The following is a 27725-nucleotide window of genomic DNA, read 5'->3' on the forward strand; positions in this document are numbered from 1 at the left end:
CAACACACACTTGCAGCAAATAACAAATGTTGAAAATTAGAACAAAATTGTTTTGCCATAGCTGCAATAATCTTGTGCTCACATGTGTGAGCAACCCCTTGAAGATAGCGTATGATGTCTGCTTAGCTCACTGCAAGCAGAGGCTGTGTGTGTTTTTTAAGCCTGTTGTACAGACAATAACTCTGTGAACTTGGTTGGACATGTTCCGTTGTTGAAAACAATTTAAGGGTCGAAGTTATTTCTGTCACCACCAGGGGACATTTTGGAAATTGAGTCCAAACCTGTTGTTCGTGTTTTAGACCAGTAGGCCACAGCTGTTCATATAGCACTTTCCCAAGGGTCTGAATATACCACCCAGGGAGGTAAATTACTAATATAAATATACCACCCAGGTAGGTATACTCAGAGCCTTATTGTGAAGAGTGTGTGATAACTTTGTTAAGCAATAAAGCATCCTATGCTCAATCACTTAGTTTAAATAGTAGTTTTTCTAGTCGATTTCTTATTTTAATAGAGTTAACATTTAATTTATACTAACTGCTTTTTCTTAAGACACCCGGTTAAGGCTACATGAGTACAACTAATAGAGACAAAGATATATATCAATTAGAGAATAGTAACACCAGTATTTATTTATTACTTTCATAAACATCTAAAAAAGTATGTGTAAAGAACATGATCACAAAAACTAGAGCATCATATCATGTTATGAATATGCTAAATACAAATTAACCTCTGATTCCCAGCATTATAATTATCTTTTTATAGGGAAATACATTTACATGCACAAAATGTTGACAGCAGTTTAAACTTAGCTTTGTAGAAAACAAAAAGAATCGATTACGAAAAATGTTGTCTAGCGCTGTCATTGTATATAAATTATAATTTGATTGCTCAAGCTCAATAAATATTTTATACAAGGTACTTATAATGAGAAAATACAATCAATTCTTATCATGTATGATTGAACTATATACAGGTTTTTACAAAAAAAAATACATTTCAAGAAGGTATGCCGAGTGGGAGATATACGATTCTATAATATTACAAGTAGTAAGGAGTGAGACTCGACCTCGCATGCCGCAAACGATAATCAATACTTGTAATTTGTTTGGAGTTGTCAATACTTGTAATTTATTTGGAGTTGTCAATACTTGTAATTTGTTTGTAGTTTTAATCATGCTTTCGCTTTGTTCTTGAACACTTTCGAGGAAGTTCAATGTCTTTCATGTAGGTTGCCGTATCTTTGCATTCCATACGAATAGTTTTCTTCCGAGTCTTTTTTACCTGACAGTACTCATCTCCTTCGCATCTCCTCAATTTAACTTTTCCCTTAGATTTGCAGCCTGTGTTTGGGTCTACATAATACTCCTTGTATGAGGTGGCTACGCAACTCGGCCTGCGTTGATCACATCTGGTGCCAGAATAATCCTTATCACAAGCGCAAGCATAACCGTCAGCCTTTTTGTTTTGTTGGCACGTGCCATGTACACAATCGGAGTTCCTGCAAACATCATGTATTGAAGTCTGTTCACGGCAGCCTGGCAACAGTTTGTTGTTAACCAAATTAGCGCTTTCAAAATCTAGACGCTTTTCATTGATGTGGAGAGCGTGGACACATCCTTTGAAGCTTTCCGTGCTTGAAATTTGTAAGAGGTTTTTGGCTCGGGCTCCTATATCTTTTGGCAATCCGCCGATGAATAGGTTTGAGGTACCACGGATATATTTTCTATTGCTACTCGAAGTAATGATATTGGGTTGACTTCCATCGACATACATGGAAACCTGTACACCATCTATGATGATTGTAAGAGTATGCAGTTCGCTGTCATTCACAGTCGTGTAACTGTAGGAGAGCAGGTTGTTGTACTGGGCATCATCCGGGCTGAAGCTGACTCTCACTCTTCCATAGTACAATTCGGCAGCGATGTGAGAGTTTCGACCTTGATGGAACAAAAGTCCTTTATCTTGTTGGGTAGTGAAGACTACAGTTATGTTGTGTCGAGATGAAAAGTTCAAACCAGGAGCCTGTACAAAAGAATCTTGCACAAAGCTGACCGATTGCAATTTTTCACACTTTTTACCGACATAGCCCGATTGGCAGCGGCAGACATACTCACTACTTTTTGGAGGCTGGAAACAGACGCCGTCATTTTTACAGTCACTATTTTGACAGACGCTGGATTGAAGATAGTCTGGAACTAACTGAGATAAAACAGCACAGTATTTACCAGTGTATCCAATCAAACACTCGCATGAGTATTCTCCTAAACCATCGATGCAATGAGCTCCATTTTGACAGATATTATCTACACAATCATCAATATTAGTAGAACAGTTCTTGCCTGTGAAACCGACTGGACAGTCGCAACTGTAGTCTTGTGCGAGTGCGACACACTCAGCACCATTCCTACATGGCTTCAGTTCGTCACACAAATTTAAATCGACTTCACACATTCGTCCAGTAAAGCCATATGGACACCGGCACTCGTAACCTTGCACTAAATCGATGCAAGTCGCACCGTTCTGGCAACCATTGTCATCACAGTCATCATCGTTGATCTCACACATAAAACCACTGAATCCCGGTTTACAATTGCACTCGAATCTTCCTCCAGTGGCCGAACACGTTCCTTCGTTCTCGCAAGGATTTCCAAAGCAGGCGTCAATTTCTTGATGGCACATTAGCCCATAGAATCCTGGCTTGCAGTTACATTTGAAATAGTCAAACCCAAGTGACTCGCACTCTCCATTATTCCTGCACGGATTCCCTCTACAGGCATCACACTTTTGTAGAATATGTGAAGAGTTGTAGCCCTCGGTGCACTGGAACATGCTCGACGGGGTGGTGAGCAAGAGCTTGCGCTCAAGTAGACTTGGGCCCTCACATTTGGCGACCCCATTCTCCTTGTAGTCTTCTTTTATCCAATCAGCGAGCCATTTGAGATTGCAGTCACACCAGAGTGGATTCTCTCCAAGAACACTACAAAAGTAATATTTAGCTTTTAATTAACAACCAATGTGGTTAAACTACCCAAGTATCCATCATTCAACTAAAATCAACGATAGAAAAAACTATTTGCTCTCATATATATTGTTATAATTTTGAACAATTTCAATTAAGAACTTGCTGTTCACGGTTAATGAGAAGAAAACCCTCAAAACTTGTCATCTAAAAATGGTCTACATTGTCTGTGTATTTAGGTTTCTGCAAGTTGGCTTTATCATTATTAATATCCCGGCGGTCTCAATACCCATGTGTGCCAATAAAGCACAGAAAATAAGAATACAATGTATGTGCAATAATTCTCAAGTCTTAAAAAGCGAAAAATTGCCACAATTTGTGTGCTGGGTGGAAAAGCTGAATGTAGTGGGTTCAAATCCCATACAATGTAATCTTTTTCCCAACCTCTAACTGTGGCTACGAATAGACTTTTTAGGGTTTCCTATAGTTCAGGTCTTTTTAATACTTTGTTGGTCTCAAGTTGATAATACCTCCCCAACATGTTAACAAGTTGGTGATACCTCCCCAACGTGTTAACAAGTTGGTGATACCTCCCCAACTTGTTAACAAGTTGGTGATACCTCCCCAACGTGTTAACAAGTTGGTGATACCTCCCCAACATGTTAACAAGTTGATGATACCTCGCCAACATGTTAACAAGTTGGTGATACCTCCCCAACATGTTAACAAGTTGGTGATACCTCCCCAACATGTTAACAAGTTGGTGATACCTCCCCAACATGTTAACAAGTTGGCGATACCTCCCCAACATGTTAACAAGTTGGTGATACCTCCCCAACATATAAACAGTTCAGTTGCTGGCGTAACCACATGTTAACAGACTGTTAGTAAACCAACTGCTCAGCTGATGACATAACATCCACATGTTAATTGTTTAGTTGACAATATAACACTCACATGTTAACTAATGAGTCTAGGTCCTTGAATGAGTTGAATGGAATTGTTGAGAGATCATTGCTGTACAAATTCAAACGCTTGAGTTGCTTAAGGTTGGAGAAGGAATCTTCTTGCATACACTTGATGTCATTGTAGCTCAGAATCCTAAAACATAAAGAAAGTTGATAAGGAATCCTGTTTATCATACTAATACAGCTTGGGGTTTTTCATCTAACAAACTGTTTTAGCATTTAATTATTTATATATAATATATATCATATGATATACATGTACTTATAATATTATTATATAATTAATATTTAATATTGATTATAGATTACTTAGTAATTGCATAACTATATATATTATATCATATAAGTATATATAATAATTATATACATGTATAATTATACGATTGATTTACTACAAACGGTCTAGCAGAATCTTTAGTCTCAAAATTTGTATTTCCTATCTACCTTTGCTGGTTTACCATCAATTTAATCAGCTTTGAGTCAACAAATAGCCTTGTTTCATAAAAACATTAATTTACTTCTCACAACTCTTCTACTTACACACTTGAGAAGTTTGTAAGCATTGAATTTCTAGAGTTCTGGCAAAGAGATTCATTTACCACTGCTCATATGATATACAGATATATGTTCCTAGAGTATGCAACTGGCCCTTTTACACCTTTAAAAACTTCAAATTTCGCTGAAATATTTTGCTTTTTAATAAACGTTGATACCAGCACTAGGAGACTGAGTCTTGTGCTGGTCAAGCTATAAGTTGATTGCCAGATGGTAGAGCTGGTAGTTGTTGATGCTTTGCTCACAGTCATACATGACACACAGTTTTGCTTTTTGCAAACAACAGTACAAATGCATGCCTAATCTGGCAATTTGAGTCTTTTATGATAAATACCCTTCATTTTTCAATATGTCGCAATTTGTATTTATAATCACAATTGTGAATAAAATAAAAATGATAATCTTTACTATAATAGGAGCAGCGTCCGTCTGTCTGAAGCCATGCTAAAAGCGATAAAAAATTTCCACTGCATGGTGATCGAACCCAGGGCATCAGATTCAAATACATGCGCGCTACCACAACATAACTCAGGAGACTACCAATTTCTGTATAAATCTCCATATCCTCATTACTTATGACGATCTCTCACGGTGCCAAGCGCATTAGTAATGACAATAATAAAGAATCCAATGTTGTACTTACAAGGTGGTTAATCTCGTGAGGTTGGAAAATTGGTGAGACGCAATGTGCTGCAGACGATTGTTGCTAAGGTCACTAAAACAAATATAGAAATCAGATAAAAGAGTAATTCAAGTAACTATTCGAGGAGTTAGCTGTCCTCTATCAACAGACAAGGAGTATATAGGCAACAGGTTGGTTTCAAATAACACCCAGCAGACACAAAACAAATGTTTGGTGAAGTGATAATTAGTGGATGCTGTAGCGTATTAGTATGTGTGGTTTGGCCTGTGATTTGACTTGTCACAGCAGCTGGTAAAGAAGGGGTGGGGTAAGGAAAGCGACATCAAGCTGGTTTAGGCTAGTTAGGAATAGCTGTCTATGGAGAAGTTGTTAGTATTTGCCATGTGCTTTGGTTAACTCTTAATACAATTTTATGAAAAGGTGCATGTGATGAGCTGTGTAAAGTACTTGATAGTACTTACATGCTCCGTAAATGTGTAAGTCTATTGATTTCACTTGGAATCTCGGTTATTGCATTAACATCGAGATAACTAAAAAGACAACATTAATAAGCCTTAAAAGCAATGAAAAATATAGAACTGAGTAAAGGATAAACAAAGTGACTTGGTTACCAGAAGTTTGTGTTATGAAATTTAGCTTAAAAGATATAATAAAGCGTCTGGGCTGTCACTATCGGTACCCGGATTTTCAGTCGAAATACATTTGGCAGACATACATTTGACTAAATGGACATTTGGCCGAATGATCATATGAGGATATTTATATTTACAGACCATGTACATTATACGAACAACAGGAGAAGGAAGAAAGTTGTTGCTTGTTACTTGATAGTTAAATAGAAATATGAGAACTAGAATCTGAGACTCAGGTCTATTATAAGGAAATATGAGTCTTACAAAAAGTGAACTTCCAGAGGGAACTATTTTTCTCACAATATTCAAATTTTTTTTTGTTTTTTTTTTAACGTTAAACTCTAATAAACTCAAATATATGTATATTTAATTTTATTAAATTTAATTCTATTTTATTGAAGTTTCTCTATGTAATAAACATATTAATCAAACGAGTTCTGCTACTATATTTCTTCAGCCAAATGTTCCTTAGATAAATGTCCATCCGGCTAAATGGCTATTAGGCCAAGTGTTATAGTCTCTGTCCACCCCATCTTTAGGACTTGTTTACACAACACCTTAAAATGACGTTTTAGCAACAAATGTGAGCGAGAGCACAGGCTATATACATTGTAACAGAAAGCACAGGCTATGTAAGTGTTAGCAGAAATATTTTTAACACGATTAGCATTAGACTTTCCGATGCAATTCATTATGAACGGAGTTTCTGAATTTATCTTCAATGTTGTTGATACAGTCAATCATTCGTGAGGTAATATTGGACTGTGCAGCTAAAAATCTGCTGCATGTTTGTGTTTGATAAATCGCCTGTAGCCTTTATAACTTTAATATGCAACATGATATGATCAGCACCTGCAGACCTCACATAACTTATTGTAAGGATACATTGTCTGTTAGAATTAGCTGGAACTGCGAGTGCTAAGTTTTATCCAATATATACATGTACACGCGTGATACGTGGAGATTTATCTAATCAGGCGTTGACACTAATGTGGAGAGCTGCCAGCGAGTGATGGCTCTGTTTGCACAAGAATAACCACTGTAATCAGATTATATTCTGTTTGCAAACATTACAGTGTGTCAGTCAAAACCTCAATCTTTAGCTGACATCCCTCTATTCTTAAACATTTGAAATATTTTTATTGGACTCCTTACATTTTTATGCATAAACTTGATTTTAAAACAAGAAAAATAAAAACTTATTTCTTATCCTTACATATACTGCATAAAGTAAAAAAATGGAAAGTAAAATTTGGTTTCATATCTTTACATATGTATCATATGATACATATGATATGATATCATATGATACATATGTTTCATGTCTCATATGATATCATATGATATGATATCATATGATACATATGATACATATGTTCCATATGATATCATATGATATGATATCATATGATATGATACCATATGATACATATGTTTCATATGTATCATATCTGGTTTCATATAATGAATAAAGCTAAATGTTGCTTTTTATTAGAATTTGCAACTTTTATTTTGGCACTCGTACGGGTGAAAAAGGTCAAAATTTTCAAAACGAACCAACGAATATAAAACAACAGAAATATCTATATATTAAGTGGAAAACTTTAAATACACACAGCTGTACCAAGCAGATGACACAGATACAGAAGCTAAAGATGTAACATAACAATAGGAATGATATGTTGTATGTTGCTTACAGTTCAGTGGTTTCAGGAGGAATATTAGCTGGAATCTGAGATAGTCCTAGACCGCTGCAGCGCACCTCTGTTTCTCGACACGTGCATCCTCTGGGGCAAACACTTGGTGGGTGACATGTCTGAACAACATTAGTGTTGTCACTGCAGCATTGTGGAGTTGTCTGCTGACATCCCTCTACAGAGCTCACTACATATACGGTGATTAATAATTGATTACTTATACAAGTATATGAAACAAATGTCTTAGCTGAAGCGACGGCAAATCGAGGCGATTATAAAATATGCAGCAATATCAAGAATGACCATGCAAATTATGTTTTACACAAGACTGTCTCATTAACATATTATATTTACTTATTGACAATAACTAATTATAATATTGAATGTTTTGATAATGTTTAGAGGAAGTTCCTTTTATGGATTACAACACGATGGAAGGATATTGCACAATTGAAACTTGCCCATCTGAGTGCAAATTTGCATTTGACTAAAGAGTGCACAACAACACCTAACTATAACAACTTTTACCTGCGCAGACAAACTCGTTAGTCCGAAGTCTGCTGACCAAACTATTCTGAACAGATGAAGGACTCTCGCAGGTTGGATTTCCCGTGACTATAGAAGAACTTTTGAGCCTTAACCATGTCGACAGCCATTGCATATGACAGTCACAATGCAGGGGATTCCTTAGCAGGTTTCTGAAATGTCAGTTACCAAATATATATTAGTGTAGTGAGATAATAATATAATTATAAATCTTTTATTTTTTACATGTAAGATTAGTAATGTATTTTATATTATTCATAACTGCCGATGTTGCGCTAACCGTTGCCAAAGTGTCTAACGTGTTTATTGATACAATTGCTACATTTATATTAAACTAGGTTGAATGCCCAGTGTTGCACGGGTAGTGAAAGAAGTTTTGGCACAACAAATTTACTTTCAATCAACATATACACGTATACAATATCTATCATTCTAACTTTTAAGTGAAAGTGTTTGTTTTTCTCTGTTTACTGTGTTTATTTTTGTGTAATTCATACTGTACAAGCTGCAGTGCCCACTACAGCTCAATATTGATCTTAGCAGTCTTGCTGCCCAGTGATTTTAAGCATTTTTCTGGCCAACAATTCTAGCATAATGCTAGCTGAAGTGTTTAGCATGAAGTTATGAAAGATTGGCATGTGTAGTGAGTATGTGCACAACTTATGCCGTAGTATAGCCAGTTGGACAGTGTAGTGTATTGGATAAATGCCTTTCTGCAAAACTGGAGATTCCAAGTTCAAATCTAGTGCAGTGTATTTCTCATTTCTTAAAACTTTGTTGCTCTAACTGGATACACGGACAAACAGACCAACAAATAAACAAACTTTCAGATTTATATATATAAGTTATTGGTATGACTGATGGGCAGGCCTGAATCATTCACATACAAACAACTTGCAAGGAAGGGTTTTGCCCATAAATTAGTTACATGGGAATAGATAAGTGTGCGAACATCATGAAACGGGGAGTGCATTTATATTGTATAAACTATCCCTCAACTCTACAAACATGTAATACTACACTGCTGTATCACATTTAAGCAATGTGCTGGGCCAATGAATGTTACAGGCTTTGAGCACAGCTGAGTAACATTTGCACCGTGATTCAAAGCTCAATAACAAAGCCTTCATAGTAATTATTTTTCACGCATTGCTATGTCACGGTAAATTATAGTTTTGCTATTAAATGGCACCCAGTGCAGTCATCATACTGTCAAGGTATAGAAGAACACAAGATACAGGATACGTGACCTTATTTATCAAAAGACTCTAGAATTTTGGTCGGTTAGACGATAATTTGATGAGCCAAGAGCGGAGTGGGTACGGTTAATGTGTGTCAATTATTCCTGAAAATACGTGAAGGAGTTCTTATACAATAAGAGGCTCGCAACAGGCATTGATTCTATCATTTCATTCATAAGCTTCGCCTGACGGAGATGGCTTGTAACATAATCTTTGCTGGCATAACTGTACTTAATAATGCCATTACTGACCCGAAAACATGAGCCGTGTTGAGCCACTACAGGAATGCGGCGTACTCTACAATCAAGTGTATGCAAAGTCTAAGTCGAGCCACTAAAAATTTTTGCAAACTCCTTATGACTTTACCGCAATTAATGATAGTCAGACATATGAAGTCTTGATTGAAGAAAAAACAGGAAACATGTTTTGGCACCTAATATCAAACATCTAGTAGAGATGAGATAAGGACTTACAGAGTGGAGAGGAGAGGGAGGCTGCTGAAGGACCCAGGTTGTAAGCAACTGATCTTGTTGTCATATAAACTCCTACAAATATAGTCAGTATTTTGACTGGTATCAAGGTGCACTGGCTAATTCTTGCGACCAATGAGGCAAAGGCAAGTAAGGACAATATACTCATCAACAGTGATGTTTGAGCCCTGCATTTAATAGGATTAACTTCTGGTTTTGAAGTACGATACCGGTAGTGTGTTATTTAGAATGGTCTACTGATTGGTAATAACAAAGTAGGACCTGGTTCAAGTTCTACGGCAAGCAACTTTTTTTTGTAAAGGTAAGCAATGCTTATTGTAGTAAACGCATATGGCATGTGGCAGACATAAACGAGGGTTGTGAAGGTGATATATTTCAAGTCAACCCCAAAACTTGCAGACAGGATGAAAAGCAGAATATTTATATTTATGAATCTCTAAACAAACAATAGAAAACTGTTTCCACTTTGTGACCTTCCCTTTTGTCTGTAGTCATTAAAAACCAGCCGGCCTTTGATGTCAAGTGCCTATATATAGGCCTACTTATATGGGATATTTTAGATTCCTTTACATTCATGCACTCAGTGGTCACATCCCACAGATGCGTGAGTCACTTGTCTTTTTGTGTTCATCCATCTGAAGGCACTGTATATTACTCGGCCCTCATTCATAGCATAGGTAGATTACTACATTCATTAATTTCATCAGCACCTGTTTAGCATTTGGTCACCGTTTCAAATTGTTGAACATAAATAATAGGCTGTATCTTTTGAAAAATGCTTCTTTAATAAAAATTATGCGTAATAAATTGCTATTCTAGTTGTTGTCAATCGTACTTACAGCAGCCTCAGGTCCGGCATGTTTGTAAATGTAGAGTTGTCTATGCATGTCACTTGATTTTCCCTCAGCATGCTAAAATAACACAATGTTTTGAAGCAAAGACACACTTGAAAACTTTTAACAAGAGAAACCAAATCAGAACGGTTGCATAAAATATGAATAAATGGAACTGCTACTTACAGAGTTCTTAGCCCGGTTAAACCTGTGAACATCTCACGTCGAAGCCTTGTCAGCTGATTCTCTGTCATTTGCCTACAAGAAAAGCTTGCTAGATCCTTGCTTCAAAGACAAATTACTAAAAAATCTCATGTCAGTGTCAACTTGTTAAAAAACAACAACGCGGACCAAATTATAGCTACTTACAGCTCTGCGAGTCTACCAGCTCCCTCAAATGCATTGTTCTCAATTCTATTGATCTTGTTATTGGCCAGGTCAAGTTTTTGAAGATGTTGCAGGTGGGCGAAGGCGCGAGTTGGTATTGCTGTTATATCATTGTCACTAAGGTTTAGCTCAGTCACAAATGGTGGTATGTTCTCAGGAATTTCCATAAGATCCATTCCAGAACAGTCTACTGTTGTACCTGCATTGTATTAAAATAGACTACTGTTGTACCTGCATTGTATCAGAATAGACTAATGTTGTACCTGCATTGTATCCAAATAGACTACTGTAGTTCTTGCATTGTGTCAGAATTTGCTATTCTAATTTGCTATTCTAATATGATGCAGGTAAAACTACTGTTTTACCTGCATTGTATCAGAATAGACTACTGTAGTACCTGCATTGTATCAGAGTAGGCTACTGTTGTACCTGCGTTGTGTCAGAGTAAGCTACTGTTGTACCGGCATTGTGTCAGAATACACTAGTATTTTACCTGCATCATATTCTGTATTAGTAAAGGTATGACATGAAGTTATAATAACGCAGTAATAACTTTTTCATGTTTGGACTTATGCCGTATCCAAGTATAAATTTGCTGCCCAAGCTCTGCCCTACGTATGATGAGATGTTGAAGTGACAATGACAATGATTATGCGATTAAATTGCAGGCCAAACAGTATTTCATATATGCACATATATAATGAAAGTGGAAAAGTTTAGCTGGTTTTTTATTTCTAGATCAGATACATGTATAACTAAAATAATTTTTATAAGCATGTTTCTGATATTTAAATTGGTTTAAAAAAATCAGCCAACTAGTATTCAATTTTGTTGATTTTTGAACTTTTGTTGACAATTTCTCATATTGATAGACAGCACTATGCGATAGACTCAGTTCTTAGCAATGCGTTATTAACGAATTATGTAGAGTTATAACTCATGCATAACTATACTGACAAGGAGATTTCTTGCTAGAATATCTTAAAGAAAGCTCTTCAAAGCTTTGGGCGATGAAAAACGTCGCATTTGTTAGTATTTTTCAAATTAAATTCCTTTGTAATAAGACGCTGACCTGAAGATCAACATCTTAATAGGAGCACCCAAGACTGTCCACAAGCCGTAGCGTAAGAAAGAACATAACTGGTCTAATCAAAAAGCTCACACACTTTTCTGTTCACACATGGGCAGCACAGCTGGTTTTCACACAACATGTTCTACGCCACCTCAGAGTTCAGTAAATAAAAAACAAACAGAAGTTCTGAACCAACCTCGACACGCGCATTCCGAAGGGCATTCCACGCGCAGGTCACACGTGGCCAACAGCGAGTTGGTAGCCACATTCCAGCATTCCCTACTTTCTTCTCTCAAGCTTTCTAGCCTCCTTTTCTCTAAATTATTCGGGCTCACGCATTTGGCCCCGCTTGTCTCTACAGGATTTCTCTGAAGGTACTCGGCTATCCACATGAGGTTGCAGTCACAGCGGAATGGGTTGCTGGCCAGATGCCTGGAAGATTAGATATGCACAAATTTGTGAGAGAAACCACTTCTGATTGAAAGCAAAGGAAGCGCTGCCTAATTAGCCCCCGAGCAGCGGCCTGCAGGAAGGACCCTTTCCACTGCATCCCTTATGTAACATTGCGTGTAATTATGCTTCTGCTTTGTATGCAGATGAGAAACCGGTGTGGGATTGCTGTTGCGGGTATGTCTGTTCGCAGTGGTGCGCCATATGGATCTCTCTCCATTTCATACTGGTTTTTAGCAATTAGTGTAGTTATTTCATTAATATTCAATCTAACAGCATTCCTTCAAGATTCCTACTTTATGTATCCCTCTAAAGCAACTGATTTTCTCATAGATCTATATTTATCTTAAACTAAATTAGTTTGAGCTCATTCACTACCATCTTTATGTACAAAAATGATTCGCTCAATTCCACAATTGTGGTAATTATTTCTTCCTGTTCTAATTTTACAGGCTACAACATATCATGGCCAATCTGCGACATCAAGTCATACATAGATCTTCCCTTATCAGAATATTTTGGAAATATTGTTCATATGTCATAATGCTACGTGTCTCAACGCACTTAGCTTACCAAGAAATTCCTATCAAGCCTGAGAATTTGGTTGCCGGAAGAAGAGAGGTCTGTATAATTAAGGCGTTGATAGCTGATGTTAATATTCCAGAGCAGAAGCCAAAAAGTTGCTAATTAAAAAGCTAATTATGACCTTTTAACATTCTTATCACAAACTAAACATAATATGCCAACAGAGAAGAACAGAAAGCAAACAGATCAGAGAAGTTCAACCCATCAATAATATTTCGTTACAAGAACTGAAAGAGCCCTATCAACATGATGGTTGCGTTGACATGTACTCATACTTCATACTATCAATATTTGTTAAGGCATCTGTCAAAGCACTAGAACATGTTAGCCGCTGCCCGTATATAGAAGACTAGTGGCACTTGGGGTTGGAGTGATTTACACTGCAGTTGATAAAGAACTTACAAGGTTTGTAGCTTCACGAGCGGTTGGAAGGTTCCGTTGACAATCGTCGTAATCTCATTGTCAAACAGCGACCTACAATAGCCGTAACAAGATGCTACAGAAGATAATATAATATTTGTGGTACGAGTCGGTGCAATGCTTGTAAGAGCATGTGTTATAAAGCTAAACACACGAGGTCAAGTGTATCTACTCGCATAAGCAGTTGAGCGCAGAATTTGGGGCAAGTGTGCTCAAGCAATACCAAACTTAACGGTTTTCACTCTAATTGTTTGAAGTATCAAAACAAGAGAATTGTTTTTATGCAAAAAAATTTTAGTTTCAAGTTTTTAAAAGTTTTTAGCATCTCCCTGTTTTGGGTTGGCCACAGCAGACTTCCATCGCGTTGTTCCATTAGCGGAGGAACTTCTGTGACACCCTTCTTGTCACCACCAGTGGCCTTTGCCAAAATTGAACCCCACCTGGCTTTTTTTAGAGGTCAGAGGCTTAACTACTTGGCCACATCTTCCCTCATGTGTAAATTGTTAAATTAAATTAACTATATTTGCTATTCTAACATTTCAAATGTTAAAGAAATAGATTAGCTTTATATACTGTGTAATGCCGTTTAGAACAAATTAAATAAATGAGACAAAAAACCAAAAACGAGAAATAATAAGTAAATTAAAAAAGTACAAATTAAAGTATTATTAGATTACAATTTTAAAGTAAATAATGTAAAATAATAAAGCTATTTTAACCTATTAAATGTTGATGTCTGAAAAAAGTGCATATCATTAAAAACTTTCAAAATAAACAAATGAAAGTTCATATTATCAGAAACTTCCAAAATGAAAGTGCATATCATCAGAAACTTCCAAAATGAAAGTGCATATCATCAGAAACTTCCAAAATGAAAGTGTTATCAGAGGCTATATAAACACCGAGTGCAATTGGCCCACTTGCGTACATCACTCCGTCTTTAATAAATCTCTTATCTTTACTAAAAGTTTAATTTCACCTATCAAGCTTATCCTAATTGATTAACTCACTCCCTCCTAGACATCTAATGTTCAAGATGGAGGACAATGGGCCAAATAAGATAGCCATCAAATACAACCAGCGGAACCCGTAAATTTAGAGGTTTGTTATACACAAAACAATTAGCTTCATAAAGACATTGTATGTAGGTATTATGTGATCAGTGGTCGGGTGGTACAATCTGGTGCGTTATTAAGATTTGAGCAATGAACTCAGGCATGTCACACGATCAATGAGTGTTTATTACACTGACTCAGCGGTGCTAGAGGCAGCGAAGAGAGCTTTGTCTTACTTACAACAGGTGTAATTGGGAGAGCCCTTCAAAGATATCCGCTCTTAGACAGGATATTTTGTTGGCATTTAGCAACCTGTAACAAACATTGCATTTAATCAATGAATAGCTTTTACTAACAGCGGCGTGCGATGTTCAACTCAACAAGTTGTTATTAACTGTTGGCATTTAGATGTGAGAGCAGCTACTGCGGGGAGGGGCATGTAACCCCGGTCACCACACTCAATACTGTCGCAGTAGGACTTAGGCTAAGTTGCTAAAAGATTTGATCAGTTTCAAAAGAATGTGTCATAAAACAATGTTCATACTTTCACAGTTTGTACATCTGTATACTGACACTGGTAATAGAGGATAATTATGTAAACTTTTTACACAGATGGTGACAGAATTTTTAAATCTTTTGAGAAATTGCAACAAGATTAAACTGCAACTCACTTGTTCACACCAGCAATTTGTTTGTAGTCGCCAGTAGAATCAAAATAGAATGAAATAGGAACAAAGCGTGATTGGTATTCAGTTTAGTTTAAAAATTGGAATAAGTCAAAAGTGTGCAATATAAAATCGTAAATGACCAGCCGATGAAAGCACTCGTTATCTTCTATAGGTCATTGCTGCGCGGCAGGTTTTTGCCAAAATTTGCTGTCGGAAAAACTTGAGATGTTCATAACATCTGATTAAAAGTTGTAAGTCGCTCACAAATAGTTGAGCAAACACTATCCTTTTAGATTTGGTTATTTGTATAACTTCATTTTTTTTCTTAAGTTGGCAATTTATTTTATGTAGCCAAATATATGCTTAATTATGTCAACCAAGCCTAAGAATAAAAATTGAAGATATGTTATGGACAGGTGCTGCCAAATGAGAGCCCTTGGCAGCGGCTACTAGCTAACAAATATAAAATCCTACACTTGTCTCACGGCAGAGTATTGATCCAAACAGCTTCATCTAGTTACTGCTGACACTGATAGGCCACTACAAAGGTGGATGGCAGCGAGGGGCAATAATTAGATAGGTAAGAAGTACTTACAGCATCTGGAGGGAAGTGAGACCGGAGAAAATGCCTGCTGGCAATTCACTCACCAGATTCTCATATAAAATCCTACAAGAGCAGTTAAAATCGTTTCTAAAAGGGTAAAAGAGAGCGGCCAAATGGCACATAGTCAAACTGTAACACTAAAAAACTCAACTTTGTTGTGTGTTAAACATTTTAATAATGTTTGTCAAATTAGTTGAATATTCATAGTGTTGGTTTGACTCTTGTGTTTAACAATAAACAATAAATTCTTGCATTTGTAACCATGCAAAACATTTCAAAGTGAGTTTTTTCGGTAAAAGCAGTAGCCTATAATTGGAGCAGAACATTTTCTTCATCTAGATCCATTGATATTATTAATGTTTTAATAAAATGTGAATCCACTGGTAAAATAAGACACTTTTTAAAGGTAGTTTGTCTTTATACACTGAAGTTACCGTCACTTACACTGTTTTTCCATCAGCGCTGTCATAAAACCTACCAACTCCGAAACACAGCAAATATTTCTCCATAACTTTTTAGGAAAATTATAAAAGTGCAATTGCCACTACATTGGACAGCCTCTCGCCCTTCTTTTAGCAGACGTGACGCAGACGTTCTCAGCACAAGTATACAAAAATACATCTTGTCTTGTTAGCCTGTCGCTGCTTAAATCAGGAGAGCCGATGTAGTTGTGTTGCGAGTTGAGAGGTTTGAAAACAATGCGGGTGACTATGAGCTTTGCAGCAGGGACCTGAGGTTCCTATGTCTTTGTCTCACATTTAAGACCGCTGGTTTGCAATATTCATTTATCACAATTTATGGAGATAACATCACCCGAGGGAAATTCCTCGAGGCTATGACGGCTTTGTAAACGGTTAGAACGTGTTTGATTAAAAAAAGAATGCATACGCTTCATTGAGCAATAAATCTACAGCTGCTTATGTTTGCCTTGAGCATGCATGCTAGCATTGAGACAGCTAGGGGAATAGAACATGGTAACATGTTTGTGGATATCGGTGTTCATTAGTTATTGTATATTCGTCATTTGCACTGTCCTACTCGTGTCTAGAGCCTTATATTGTATATTAATACATTATTCATATTAATATATATTATATATACACATATATTATGCATGCTATATATAATACATACATATTAGTAGTAATTATCTATTTTATATAAAATATTATATAAAACTAAACTATTATTGTTTTAATATTAAATTGTTATTTAAAGATATGTTAGAAACTGAACATCACAAACTAAATATAAATTTTAGGGATAAAACTTATTTAGAGAATAAGGTTGTTTGTGGCACTTTTGCCGAATAAAAAACAAATTCAAAGGATTTCAAAAGAGTATTTTGTGTTAAACTTGTCCATTTTGCTACAAATTTCGTAAAGCAAATAAGGTTATTTATTGACTAACATTATATTTAAAATATATATTGTTTCGTTTTTACTTTTCGAGGTAGCTGATAAAGCCTGAGTGTATGGCGCCTTACAGTGCCTCGCGTTGCGTGTTCACAACTCGAGTTGTGCAACTCGAGTTGTACAACTCGAGTTGTGAACGCGCAACGCGAGGCACTGTAAGGCGCCATACTGAGTGTGATAACAGAGTTAAGTTTAACGTAACCACCAACGTCAATCAAAAAAATTAGAAGCAAATTCATTAATCGCCAGATTAGGTATCAACCTAAATGATTGACTGCATTTAAATAGTAGAATAAAATACATTCCTAAAAAGGCATCTTTGAATGTGAAGCTATTCACATAAAACAGCAGTGAGTTGGGATGGAATGTGATATGAACTACCAACAGTTATTCTCTCAGCTAAAAGCTGTGCTGCAGTGAAATGCTACACTTTTAATATCTGCAATGTGTAGTAATGCTGTAAGTGCAATGAATAACATAAATAATAAATCTTCTTTGAAATAGCAGACAATAATAATATGTCAATGTTCAGTTACAGTAAAAGTTTACTTTTCAAAATTATTCCATTGATCCGCAATGATCAATCATTGACAGAGGTCACTTCAAAGCTCCTCCGTTTAATACAAAATCCATTATATCCCACGAGTGGTGTAACGTTTAGAAATATCAATAAAACTACTTTGTTGAGAAAGTCAAAGCTTTTAACTTACAATTTCTTAAGGCCAGTGAGTCTTGAGAAGGCAGCGGCGCTGACATTGGAGATTCGGTTGTTGCTGAGATCTCTGATAGAAAAGAGATAAAGCACGATACAGCATTGCGAAGTATTAGGTATCAAGTACCTGCTTCTGTTTGTCAATGTCATGTGGTAATCATATCAGTGTATGAAAACTATCCTAATGGTAACAAAAATATTTGATATTTATCTCATCACAAATAGCACAGTCAGCTAATGTGGCCTCGGCCACATAAAAGGATAATTTCTGAAGCGCAAATTGGCTTCATTCAGGCGAAAGTTTACGAGTTTCCCACAACTTTAAACACGCATCAATAAAGTATTCACAACTTGTAAGTGTTGTGATAGGGACAATCTAGTCAAAATGTTACATAATAGACAAGCGTCTAGGAGCTGACCTGATCAGGCCAATGCGTGAAGTCTATTCAAATTTGTGAATTGGGGCTAATATAACGCTTTGTTAGCATATTTTCTTTATAAATTTATGTTGCAGTCATTAACACTTCTTCAGACAGGGTGCTAAAGCATACCTTTAAACTTGGGCGCCATGTGATTCATAATTTTACTCCAATAAAAATGAAATACAATGTCTTCGATAATTAGCTAAGTACTGGTGAACATATATAGAAAATTTGACTTACAAGGAATCTAACTGTTTCAGTGCAGCGAAGCTGTCGGCTGGAACAGATGTGATGTCATTCTGATCCAAGCGTCTGTAAGAATAAAATAAGTTTCCTAATTTGATAACAGCTGTAGTAAGATCTTTTGCAGGCAATCTCGAAAAAGAACAGAAAAAACAGGCACTCTGCTATCATTGCTAACTGTCACAGTTGACTGAAAGTGGTTGTCATCGAAGTTTCAATCTGACCTCTCATTTTTTCTTCAGGTATAGAAGAGAGGTAGACAGTGCACAAACTATTAAATACCTGAACGGAAAGCTCAAACCAACGAATGAACGATGTAAGCTGATTGATTAAACCATAAGCCAGTTGGAGCTTATCGGGTCAATACAAAACACTAAAGTCTGTTTGTAGCCTCAGAATCCTCGCAAACTTATTTTTCAGCATCCCCACAGGCTATACGCTAGATTAAGCCCACAAACAAACTATTTAACTCAACGCATCTTATCCAGTGTTTCAGATCAATAAAACTGATGATGAACAAGTTGTACTTACAAGTCTCTCACATTCTCTGGTATGTCTGCCGGAATAGCGAGCAATCCAACATTCCGGCAGTTGACGACTCCATTCACAGTGCAATTGCATTTACTTGGACATGTGTTGATGGTTTGACACTTGATGGGGCTTGTGGCAAGCTTGCTATCTCCTACATAACATAGACATTTATATCCACTGTTTCAGCCTCCAAAGTTTACCTTTTTAGCCTTAAATGCTTCATACAAAGTAATAAAATATTATAACTCTTAAACAACATAACAGATGTGTATGCTCAGGCGGGCAAGTTATAGAATCACGGTTTGATAAATGTCTTATTCACCTATTTATCAGTTTCATTAGTTACTCTTTACTGTGAATACGTTTTTGAGGTGTAAAATTTGTAGAGACTTGAGTTTTTCATACTTGAAGGAATGTGATTGCTGTTTAGCAAGGCAAGAGAACTAAGGTGCACTTTTTCGTGAAGAAGCCAGTTGTGGATGACAGTTTTAAAGGTCGTTTGCAGTGAAACGAGTGACTGTCAGATCAAATAAGTGTTTCCGGAATGAATGTATTTAAGAGAATTCCGCAGCAGACGCGCGAAAATAAATCACCTCTAAAGAGAATTTTAATCGTCTGGGAGTTCACTTTATTTGACACAAAGGAAATAATAACTTGATTCATACCGCAGTTGAGAAAGAGAGAGCTTCAAATAAGACTCATGATATTTTTAGAATGTTATCTACAAGGATGAAAACCGTAGAAAAACAGAATTTCATTGATCAACATTATTCAAACTTTTAAGTGAAAGGTTTGTTTGTGAAATGCACTTTAATGGTGGTTTAATATCAACATTAATTACTCATGTGACAGGGAGGAAATAAGCACCGTTCAGAAAAGATTATATTTGTCTGGCATCCTCAAAGCTCCGACTGACAAGGCCGATAGTACAAAAATGTTACTAATAGCTTGAAACGAGAAAGTACTTTTTTTTCTACTTGTTCATCAAGTGAATCATGGCTAATATTTTTTAACTAGAATTAGCTGAAATCTACACTAGAAGTTGTTGCTATGTGGAATAGAGCGGCGGGTAACGGATTGTCAGCGATGAATGATGGTTGCGAGTGAGAGGCTGGTAAGACATCGCTGACGAGCAATGGTGTGGCACAAATGTTTGATCAGTATCGATAAGAGTAATCCCCATTGAAGCGACAGAAAACATATTATTGCAAAAATAAAAGTCATTTGCAATCAGCAAGGCATATAGCAGGGTTTTAGTATTTGTGGTTAAAAGTATGTAGACTTAGGACTAAAGGGTTCAGGGTCTCGAGATAGAGGTGCTTCTGCTAGCGACTAATGAACAAAGAATCTCGGGCTGAAAAGATGTCCACCTAATGAATGAATGAAATAACGGAGAAGTCAGAATTGTGAAGTGTTAAATATCGAGGGTGGGCCAGCAAATTAAATATTTGAGGAAATAAGAAAAGTGCTATTTGGTAGTAGCTTCCGATTATGGTAATTTTCTAAAAGTCTATTAAGTCTGAAAACTCGAGTTGTTTCTCTGCCTTAATATTAAACAACCACCCTCGACCGCAATTGGAAGCTGGTATAGCATTTGCATAATGTTGTTACCTGTACATTGGTATTGGCTCTGCTGAATCTCTGTTAGCATAACCCTATTCAGGGCTGGAGGACTCGTACACTTTGTGAATCGTGCCACCCGTCTGTTCATCTGTAGCAAATAAATTACTGACATTTTTCCTCGGAAAATATACTTCTCCCCATCGAGCAAGACAATTTGGGTGGTCAAAAACGCCACTAGTGAATAGAATTGCTACACTAAGTATATTCTGTTGCAGCCTATCGTATGGCATATTTTCTATTGTTACCACTGAAGTCTTCTCAAATTACCAAAAAGCGTGAAGGAGGATGAGTATGAGACGGATTGCTTATCAAGAATATTTGCTAATTTTGTTTACATTTTTGAGGTATTGCAGGGAATTATATTAACTTCTCATTAGTGTCACACAAAGTATACAAATAAACTTGATATATTTTCAAATAAAGCAGCAGGTGCTCTCAAAGGGTAGTGTACCTTGAGCCAGCGTCCAAGCCAACCCAAGTTGCAGTCGCAATGAAAGGAGTTGTCGGAGAGGCGGAGGATTCGGAGATCGGGTAAGTTGTTGAACAATCCTGATGGCAAGCTAGTTAAATTGTTCCGATTGAGAGAAATGATCTGCAGCTTCGGTACATCTCCCAAAACCTCCGTCTCAATGCACGAAAGCTCATTGTGATCCAGATATCTGCAATCGAACAAAGCAAGAGTCTACTTCAAAAGGGGCAGCTGTGTACAAAGGCATGAGAGGTGACAAAAGTCATTCACAAATGCAGCCGACAGAAATTGTATTCCGTTGATGTCAGAGGTGTTGATTATCATGCCTGGCAGCGTTCTCCTTGAAGTCTCAGCAGCAGTAAACTACAATAGCTTTTATTTTCCTTTCTCTTTCATTTAAATGCTAAAAAATGGCCTTTCCAGACGCTACAGAGGAGTTTAGATTAGAGCTCAGTATGGATCTACCATTCTCTGTATATTCCATTATCGACCTCAAAGAACAATTAGCTATCGTCTTTGAGATTTTGCTTTTGATGTAGAGTTATATTGGTCAAGATGGGAGTTTGGGGCATTTCATAATTTACCGCAGAAAAATTTCCTAAAATCTTCATAACGCCTGCTCATGAAATCTCACTGCTAGGAAACAGCTTATCAAATTTTTCTTTTTGTAATATTGTCTTTATATTTAAGATAAATGAAGAAAGGTAATATTGTTTTACAAGGCCACTTCAGGCTGAGCCACCAATTAGAAAAATCTTACAATTAGAAAAATCATTCATCTTACAATCGAACAAAAATACAGATATTTATCATTTTTACTGGTGTTAGTAAATCATCAACCAAAATAATTTTTTCCATTACATGCCAGAATAAAAAAATGAAAAGACATATATCAGAAATTGAGTGAGTTGAACAAAAGTGTTTTAAAATTTGACATTCTAATAGTATTGCGGAGGAGTCGGGATAGTGAATGTAAAGCTATTATTACATAATACATAAAATTCTGATTATAAATGTTAAGAGTTGATACCTTGAGCTTTTCTATCAGTGCCTCGATATTTTTACTTTCTCACTACCAGAATTTCAGTCTCTCGATTGTCATTATAAATAAAAGTAGTACGCACTCATTGATAGGCCTACAACCGATTTATACCCTAAACAGAAATGGCATTCGCCAATGTTTTCTCTCATGGAGATACCCAATAGTGGGCAACTGCTGGAAGCGAATCAGATGGCTGTCAGCTCATATCATGCTTAGTGGGTCATACCAATCTACTTTACTTCCAAGTATGCAATATAACTCAGCTATGTGAAAGTCTTACAAAGATTTGCCATGTTCAGAGCATAAATTTAGCCATAAACTTATGCTCTGAGTTTAAGATATTTGTCTCAAATTCAAAGTATAATTCTTATCATTCTAGCTAACTTTTTAGCGCAAGCTATGTGTTGAGCTTTGCAATCTTGTATATATTTCATTTAAAACAGAAATGTTAAAAATCTTTCAAGTATTAAAAAAAAATTAAAGACAATGACGTTCATACTTGCCAAGTAGTTGAGAAAAAAAAGCGTGAGATTGACGGTAAATGTAGTAGTTGAATCTGAAGCCTAGATTTCTTTGTGAAGTTTTTTTTTCGTCATTGGTACCTACATAGGAGGCCCTTCCACGATTTTATTCAATGTTCCGGTACTCTACTATCAATGTAAGGTCATGGTCATTTTCCAATGATATGTCACAGCTCCATGTATAATCTTTGTTTATTGATGAAAAGCTGTAGAGCAAATTGTTAGACATCATTGTTGCTAAATCTAAATAGCCCAGGTTTTATGGCAAACATACGGTTTAATAGCGATATGTTTCATTGTTGCTAACTTTGTATGACGATGAGGGCTCGCATCGCAACTAGTAAACAAAGGGAAAACGACAAGTAAAAAAATTAAACCACTACTTTTATTGAAAAAGCTGGAGGAAAACGGGAGATTTTGTGCAAAAGGGAGACTGACTTTAAAATCTTGAGGGTTTCGGCCAAACCGGGAGACTTGGCAAGTATGATGACGTTATTTCATTAAATTGCATTACCATTCCTCCCGCTCAATGTTAATATTCATATGGCCTTATGACGTAACTGTTAACGGAAGAGAATAACAACAAACATTTAGCGTTACCAAGCATACTTACAGCTCGGTGAGTTTGCTTAGTCCCTGCAATGTAGAAGCTCGAATCAAATGCAAAGCATTTCTGCTAAGATCCCTGCAAAAGAAACCAGGAGGTATACATAATATAGAGTTCAGACAGCATTCCAACAGCCATGTGGTGCCGTCTGTTCAGTCATGACGAAAATCCTTTCACATACACTAAATCGCATAATACCATAGTTTGCTTGATTTAATTCTGAACGCAAACACTCACAATAGATTGAAAATATTTCAATTAGAAATCTACTCATTGGTTTGAGTCGATTTGGCTTTGCGCATACTTGTCAGCGACGTTAGAGTTGCCAGTCGTCTAACGGATTATATTTGTTCAAATGTCTGTGAGGGATTTGACATAGTTTACTAATAAACAGCTCTGACCAATAACAACAATGAAAACAATAGCCAAATACCGAAGAAAGTCACAAGTCTAACAGATCATGTGTCGCTAGGGTCTTCTAGAGTCTTCCAAGGCCGTCTATTCAAGTGTTAAAGCCTTTATTTGCTTAATCCGGATAAATCTTAGTGCATACAAAAATACTTGTTTTAAGCACCTTTTGGCCATATTGTTTATACACGGACAAAGCAGAAGCCCTTGCACCTGTCATTTGTCCAATAATGCTAGATTTCTTCAAAATAGGACTTTACCCGAAGCTCAGAGGATTAAGAGAGAACTTGTGGCTTAAGCCAGGTATTGAAACTAGGTGCATATCTGACTATTCTCTTTTCACACCTAGGGTAGAGATCTATTAAGTAGAAGTTTTACCTAAGAATCATTGATTAGCAGAAGACAAGATTGCGAGTAGAGATACTACTGGTTGCTACTCGTTTGATCAACTGACGTGCAAGCAGGAAGTTGTCATGGATGTACAAACTTACGCTGGTGAGAACTATGTTATCCATCATAGTGAATATCCTGTAGATACGGCTTTTTGGCAGCAGAGAATGAAGATAACGAGAAGAATATGTGAAATGAGCTCAAAATGAGGCCTCTGCTGATTGATATGCATGAATTTACATATTTGTACACTCGGCCAATTATATAAGACTTGAACTATCCACTCTGACAAAGGAGTCATCAATCCTTTCTAATAGACAGCCCACCTTGTGAATGAGAACACCGCCGAGCTCATGGAATCCTTTCAATGGAAATTTACTTTCGTGCTAGCGAATGAATTCAACTGATAGATATCAAAGCATACATAAAAGATTGATGTAATCTTTTATCTGTCCAGTCTCTGGGAAGATGTGAGTTAACAAATAAAGTAAAAACTCATTATCACTTGCTTAGACATGTTGCTTTATACGATTGTTTTACATCCATCTAATGACATGATCCCCTATGTTGCTAGCATGCTGACTATCTATAGATGTATTGAGTAACTTACAGTCTTGTTATATGAGGGCTGTTGGCAAACAGGTTCTCTGACAGCTCCTGAAGCCGGTTTCGTCCGAGTCTCCTACACAGAACCAAATACTTATAGAATCGCTATTTTAATGCCACAAAACTTTCTGAGGTACAAGTCTCTGATGCTAACTAAAATGGATTTTCTTATAGAATCGCTACTACAATGACGCAAAAGTTTTTTGAGGTACAAGCTTCATATATTAAACTAAAATGTTTTTATCAAATTGTTACTATAATGCCACAAATATTTTCTGAGTTACAATTCTCCTACACAACATGGGAAGTTTTTGTAGAATTGCTAGTATAATGCCAAACATTTTCTGAGTTACAATTCTCCTACACAACATGGGAAGTTTTTTTATAGAATTGCTACTATAATGACACAAAAATATGCTAAGCAACTTATACTTTGAAATGATCAAATGCTATTTGTCTAAATAGTTGGTCGTTGGCTATGAAACGCTTCTCTTTCTAAAGGATGAAAAATTTTCCTAAGACAGTTTTCAACAAAAACTTGTGAATTACCATTAAAACAAAAACAAGAGCATATGGACAGCAGAAGCTGCTCATTCTTTTGGCAGCAGGTTAAGGATGATCCCAAATCAACAACGTAAATAATGACAAAGCTCCTTTGTAAATAGAACAGAAATGTTTTGGTCATACAAAAACCGCAATCAATCCAGATGCGACTGACATAATGATTCCTTTGATACTCAAAACTTGAAATTTGACTGACGATTCATTCCAATATTCTTATTGCATTAAAGTAATTCATAACTTTGAAGCAAGAGGATGCGCCTCGGAGTCACACAGAATGACTAGATCAAAGACAAAATCATCAACAAAACTAGAACCCATCAGCCAGCTTAACTTTCAGAGGCGTCAGGAAAGAGCAACAAACGAACAGCCCATTTCTGTTCTTCAAAATGATAATCACTAGCAGAGGTGTCAGCCAAATTATTCCAAGCTAATAGCTTTAATTTATTACTTTACAAGCGACTTCCTGACTTCCTGTGCAGGCGATCAAGATGTCGTTTAATACTAAGCTGTGTGGCATCTAATCGGTATACTCACAGGCTCTCTAAGTTGACTAGATCGTCGAACGCTCTGGGCTCTATAATTCCGATGTTATTGTCTAACAATTGCCTAAAATAACAAGAGAACAATGCTATTTGAGGACTTCTTGTCAACTCATAAATAGCCTTCACAGTTAGCCACACATGTATCATATGGGAAAGCTGCAGAAAATTTATCATTGGTTTACATAGCGCTACACGCGGATCACAAAACACAAGAAAGACAAATAAAGATGGATGATGCGATTATGTATTATTGAGTAGACAAACAATAGATCGCAAGATTGTCAGTGACACTAGTGACAAGGAGGGGCTGGTTTTCGAGGTGCCTGCTAAGAGATTAATTACACTAATCCGTGAAGAGGGATCTTGTCCAGGTTACATAATCCTCTTGTTAAAATAGTGTTACAACAACAACATTGACAGATTTACATGACCAAAAAGGGGGCCTCTATGCCTCTTCCTTAAAACCATAGACTGTGGTCTTAGTAATGGTAGAGTAGATTATTTGTTGTAGTTAGGCTACTTACAAGTTAGTGAGTTTGCGGAGGCCTATGAAATACTCCTTTCTGATGACGGTGATGTTGTTGCCTTGGAAGTCCCTGCAACATCATTTACCATTACTCAACAATAAAAGAGCCCATGCTAAAGATCTTTCATTCTCTGACTGCCAGAAGAAATTTTCAACTTACTCTAGTGACAATCTCTGAACGACAGCAATTAGGTGAAGGAACTACTTTGGCACACTACCACAAAACTATTTGCTTCTACATTAACAATCGTTCTGGCTCCCTAAAATATTTTCAAGAAAGTACATCATCGACTAAAATTGTGCTGCTATAATCAAGTCATGTTCTAATTTTTTATTATGCTCTCAATAACTTGGTGCTCGGGCATCTGGTAGGGCAGAATGACACCGCCCACTGAGCTAATTGCCATTGTGGTCAGACTCTATAAATAAACTCCATATTCTCCCTTTACGAGTGCGGTTTGAAGAAAGTCTAACGAAGAGATCACTGTTGTAGCGGAGCATATGATAGCGTTGTACTTGAGATAGCATGCTGAGTCAGACACTTGTATCAGTTAAAACAAACTATGATATATTCGGCAGTGCAATGCAAACAAATCCTCGCTTTTACTGTAAACAATAAACCATTATTAAAAAACTGCTTTAAATATAATTGTAAAATCATTCCTGTGGATGTTTTTCTAGAGGCATATAAGTTGTAGACACTGTTTTCATATACTTGATCAATTGGAAACCTCCAAGAAGATGTAAACATATATATTATAAAATACAAATAATACAGATTTGGCGAGTTAAATGTAATGCTTGATAAACTTCTTTCTAATAAAAAGATTTAGGAATTGTTCCACAACGAACAATGTTTTGTCATAAACCACCTCAAAAATTATAAAAACAAACATTGTTATAATCTAGGCCCTATTCTCACTGCTTCGTTAACTGCACAAGAAAGTTCTACTCTAGAAGATTCCGAATGATACTCACAAGGACTCCGTATCTGGATCCAATCCATCAGGAATTGATGTGAAACCTTTGAAACTGCAATCAATGCTTGTTTTTCCACACATGCATTTCCTGGGACAAGCAATGTCTCCAACAGAGTAGTTAATCCAAATTATGAAAGTGATAATAATCCAAGACATCTTCCAACCCATAGTCAACTTGATACAAATATAGTGGAGTCAAGGAGCAACATGTACTGTGCAATCTCTTTTCACAAACGCTATGCTCAGCTAGTATGAATTGGTTATTTGTGTCTTCAACAGAAAGCTATATGCACCGATAGCCGTACGCTTCGC

General features: G+C 36.5%; 1 protein-coding gene across 2 annotated transcripts; it reads right to left on the reverse strand.

The window, feature by feature from the left end:
- Nucleotides 1-606: 606 nt before the first annotated feature.
- LOC137395019 (slit homolog 2 protein-like) lies at nucleotides 607-27635 on the reverse strand. 2 transcript variants are annotated; one of them, XM_068081807.1, is made up of 24 exons: nucleotides 27412-27635; nucleotides 26432-26503; nucleotides 25900-25971; nucleotides 24806-24877; nucleotides 23404-23475; nucleotides 21210-21417; nucleotides 20747-20846; nucleotides 19136-19286; nucleotides 18602-18673; nucleotides 17938-18009; nucleotides 15804-15875; nucleotides 14781-14852; nucleotides 13468-13539; nucleotides 12227-12462; nucleotides 10941-11157; nucleotides 10758-10829; nucleotides 10578-10649; nucleotides 9721-9792; nucleotides 7989-8158; nucleotides 7461-7647; nucleotides 5593-5661; nucleotides 5132-5203; nucleotides 3923-4066; nucleotides 607-2983 (listed from the first exon to the last, which is right to left on the reverse strand). In XM_068081807.1, exons 1-24 carry the CDS (start codon nucleotides 27579-27581, stop codon nucleotides 1174-1176), a joined length of 4398 nt encoding a protein of 1465 aa, XP_067937908.1. In that variant the 5' UTR covers nucleotides 27582-27635; the 3' UTR covers nucleotides 607-1173. The 2 variants fall into 2 exon arrangements, with proteins under 2 accessions (XP_067937908.1, XP_067937916.1); XM_068081815.1 differs by lacking the exon at nucleotides 5593-5661.
- Nucleotides 27636-27725: the final 90 nt, after the last annotated feature.

Source organism: Watersipora subatra, chromosome 1 (genome assembly GCF_963576615.1).
Source record: "Watersipora subatra chromosome 1, tzWatSuba1.1, whole genome shotgun sequence".
NCBI lineage: Eukaryota > Metazoa > Bryozoa > Gymnolaemata > Cheilostomatida > Watersiporidae > Watersipora > Watersipora subatra.

Coding starts and splice junctions, on each gene's coding strand:
- LOC137395019 (XM_068081807.1), bottom strand. CDS start 27,581: ATGGGTTGGAAGATGTCTTGGATTATTATCACTTTCATAATTTGGATT. Junction 18,010..18,601: donor CTGAAACAGTTAGATTCCTT/GTAAGTCAAATT, acceptor CTTTTCTATCAG/AGATCTCAGCAACAACCGAA. Junction 4,067..5,131: donor CTCACGAGATTAACCACCTT/GTAAGTACAACA, acceptor TTTATGTTTTAG/GATTCTGAGCTACAATGACA.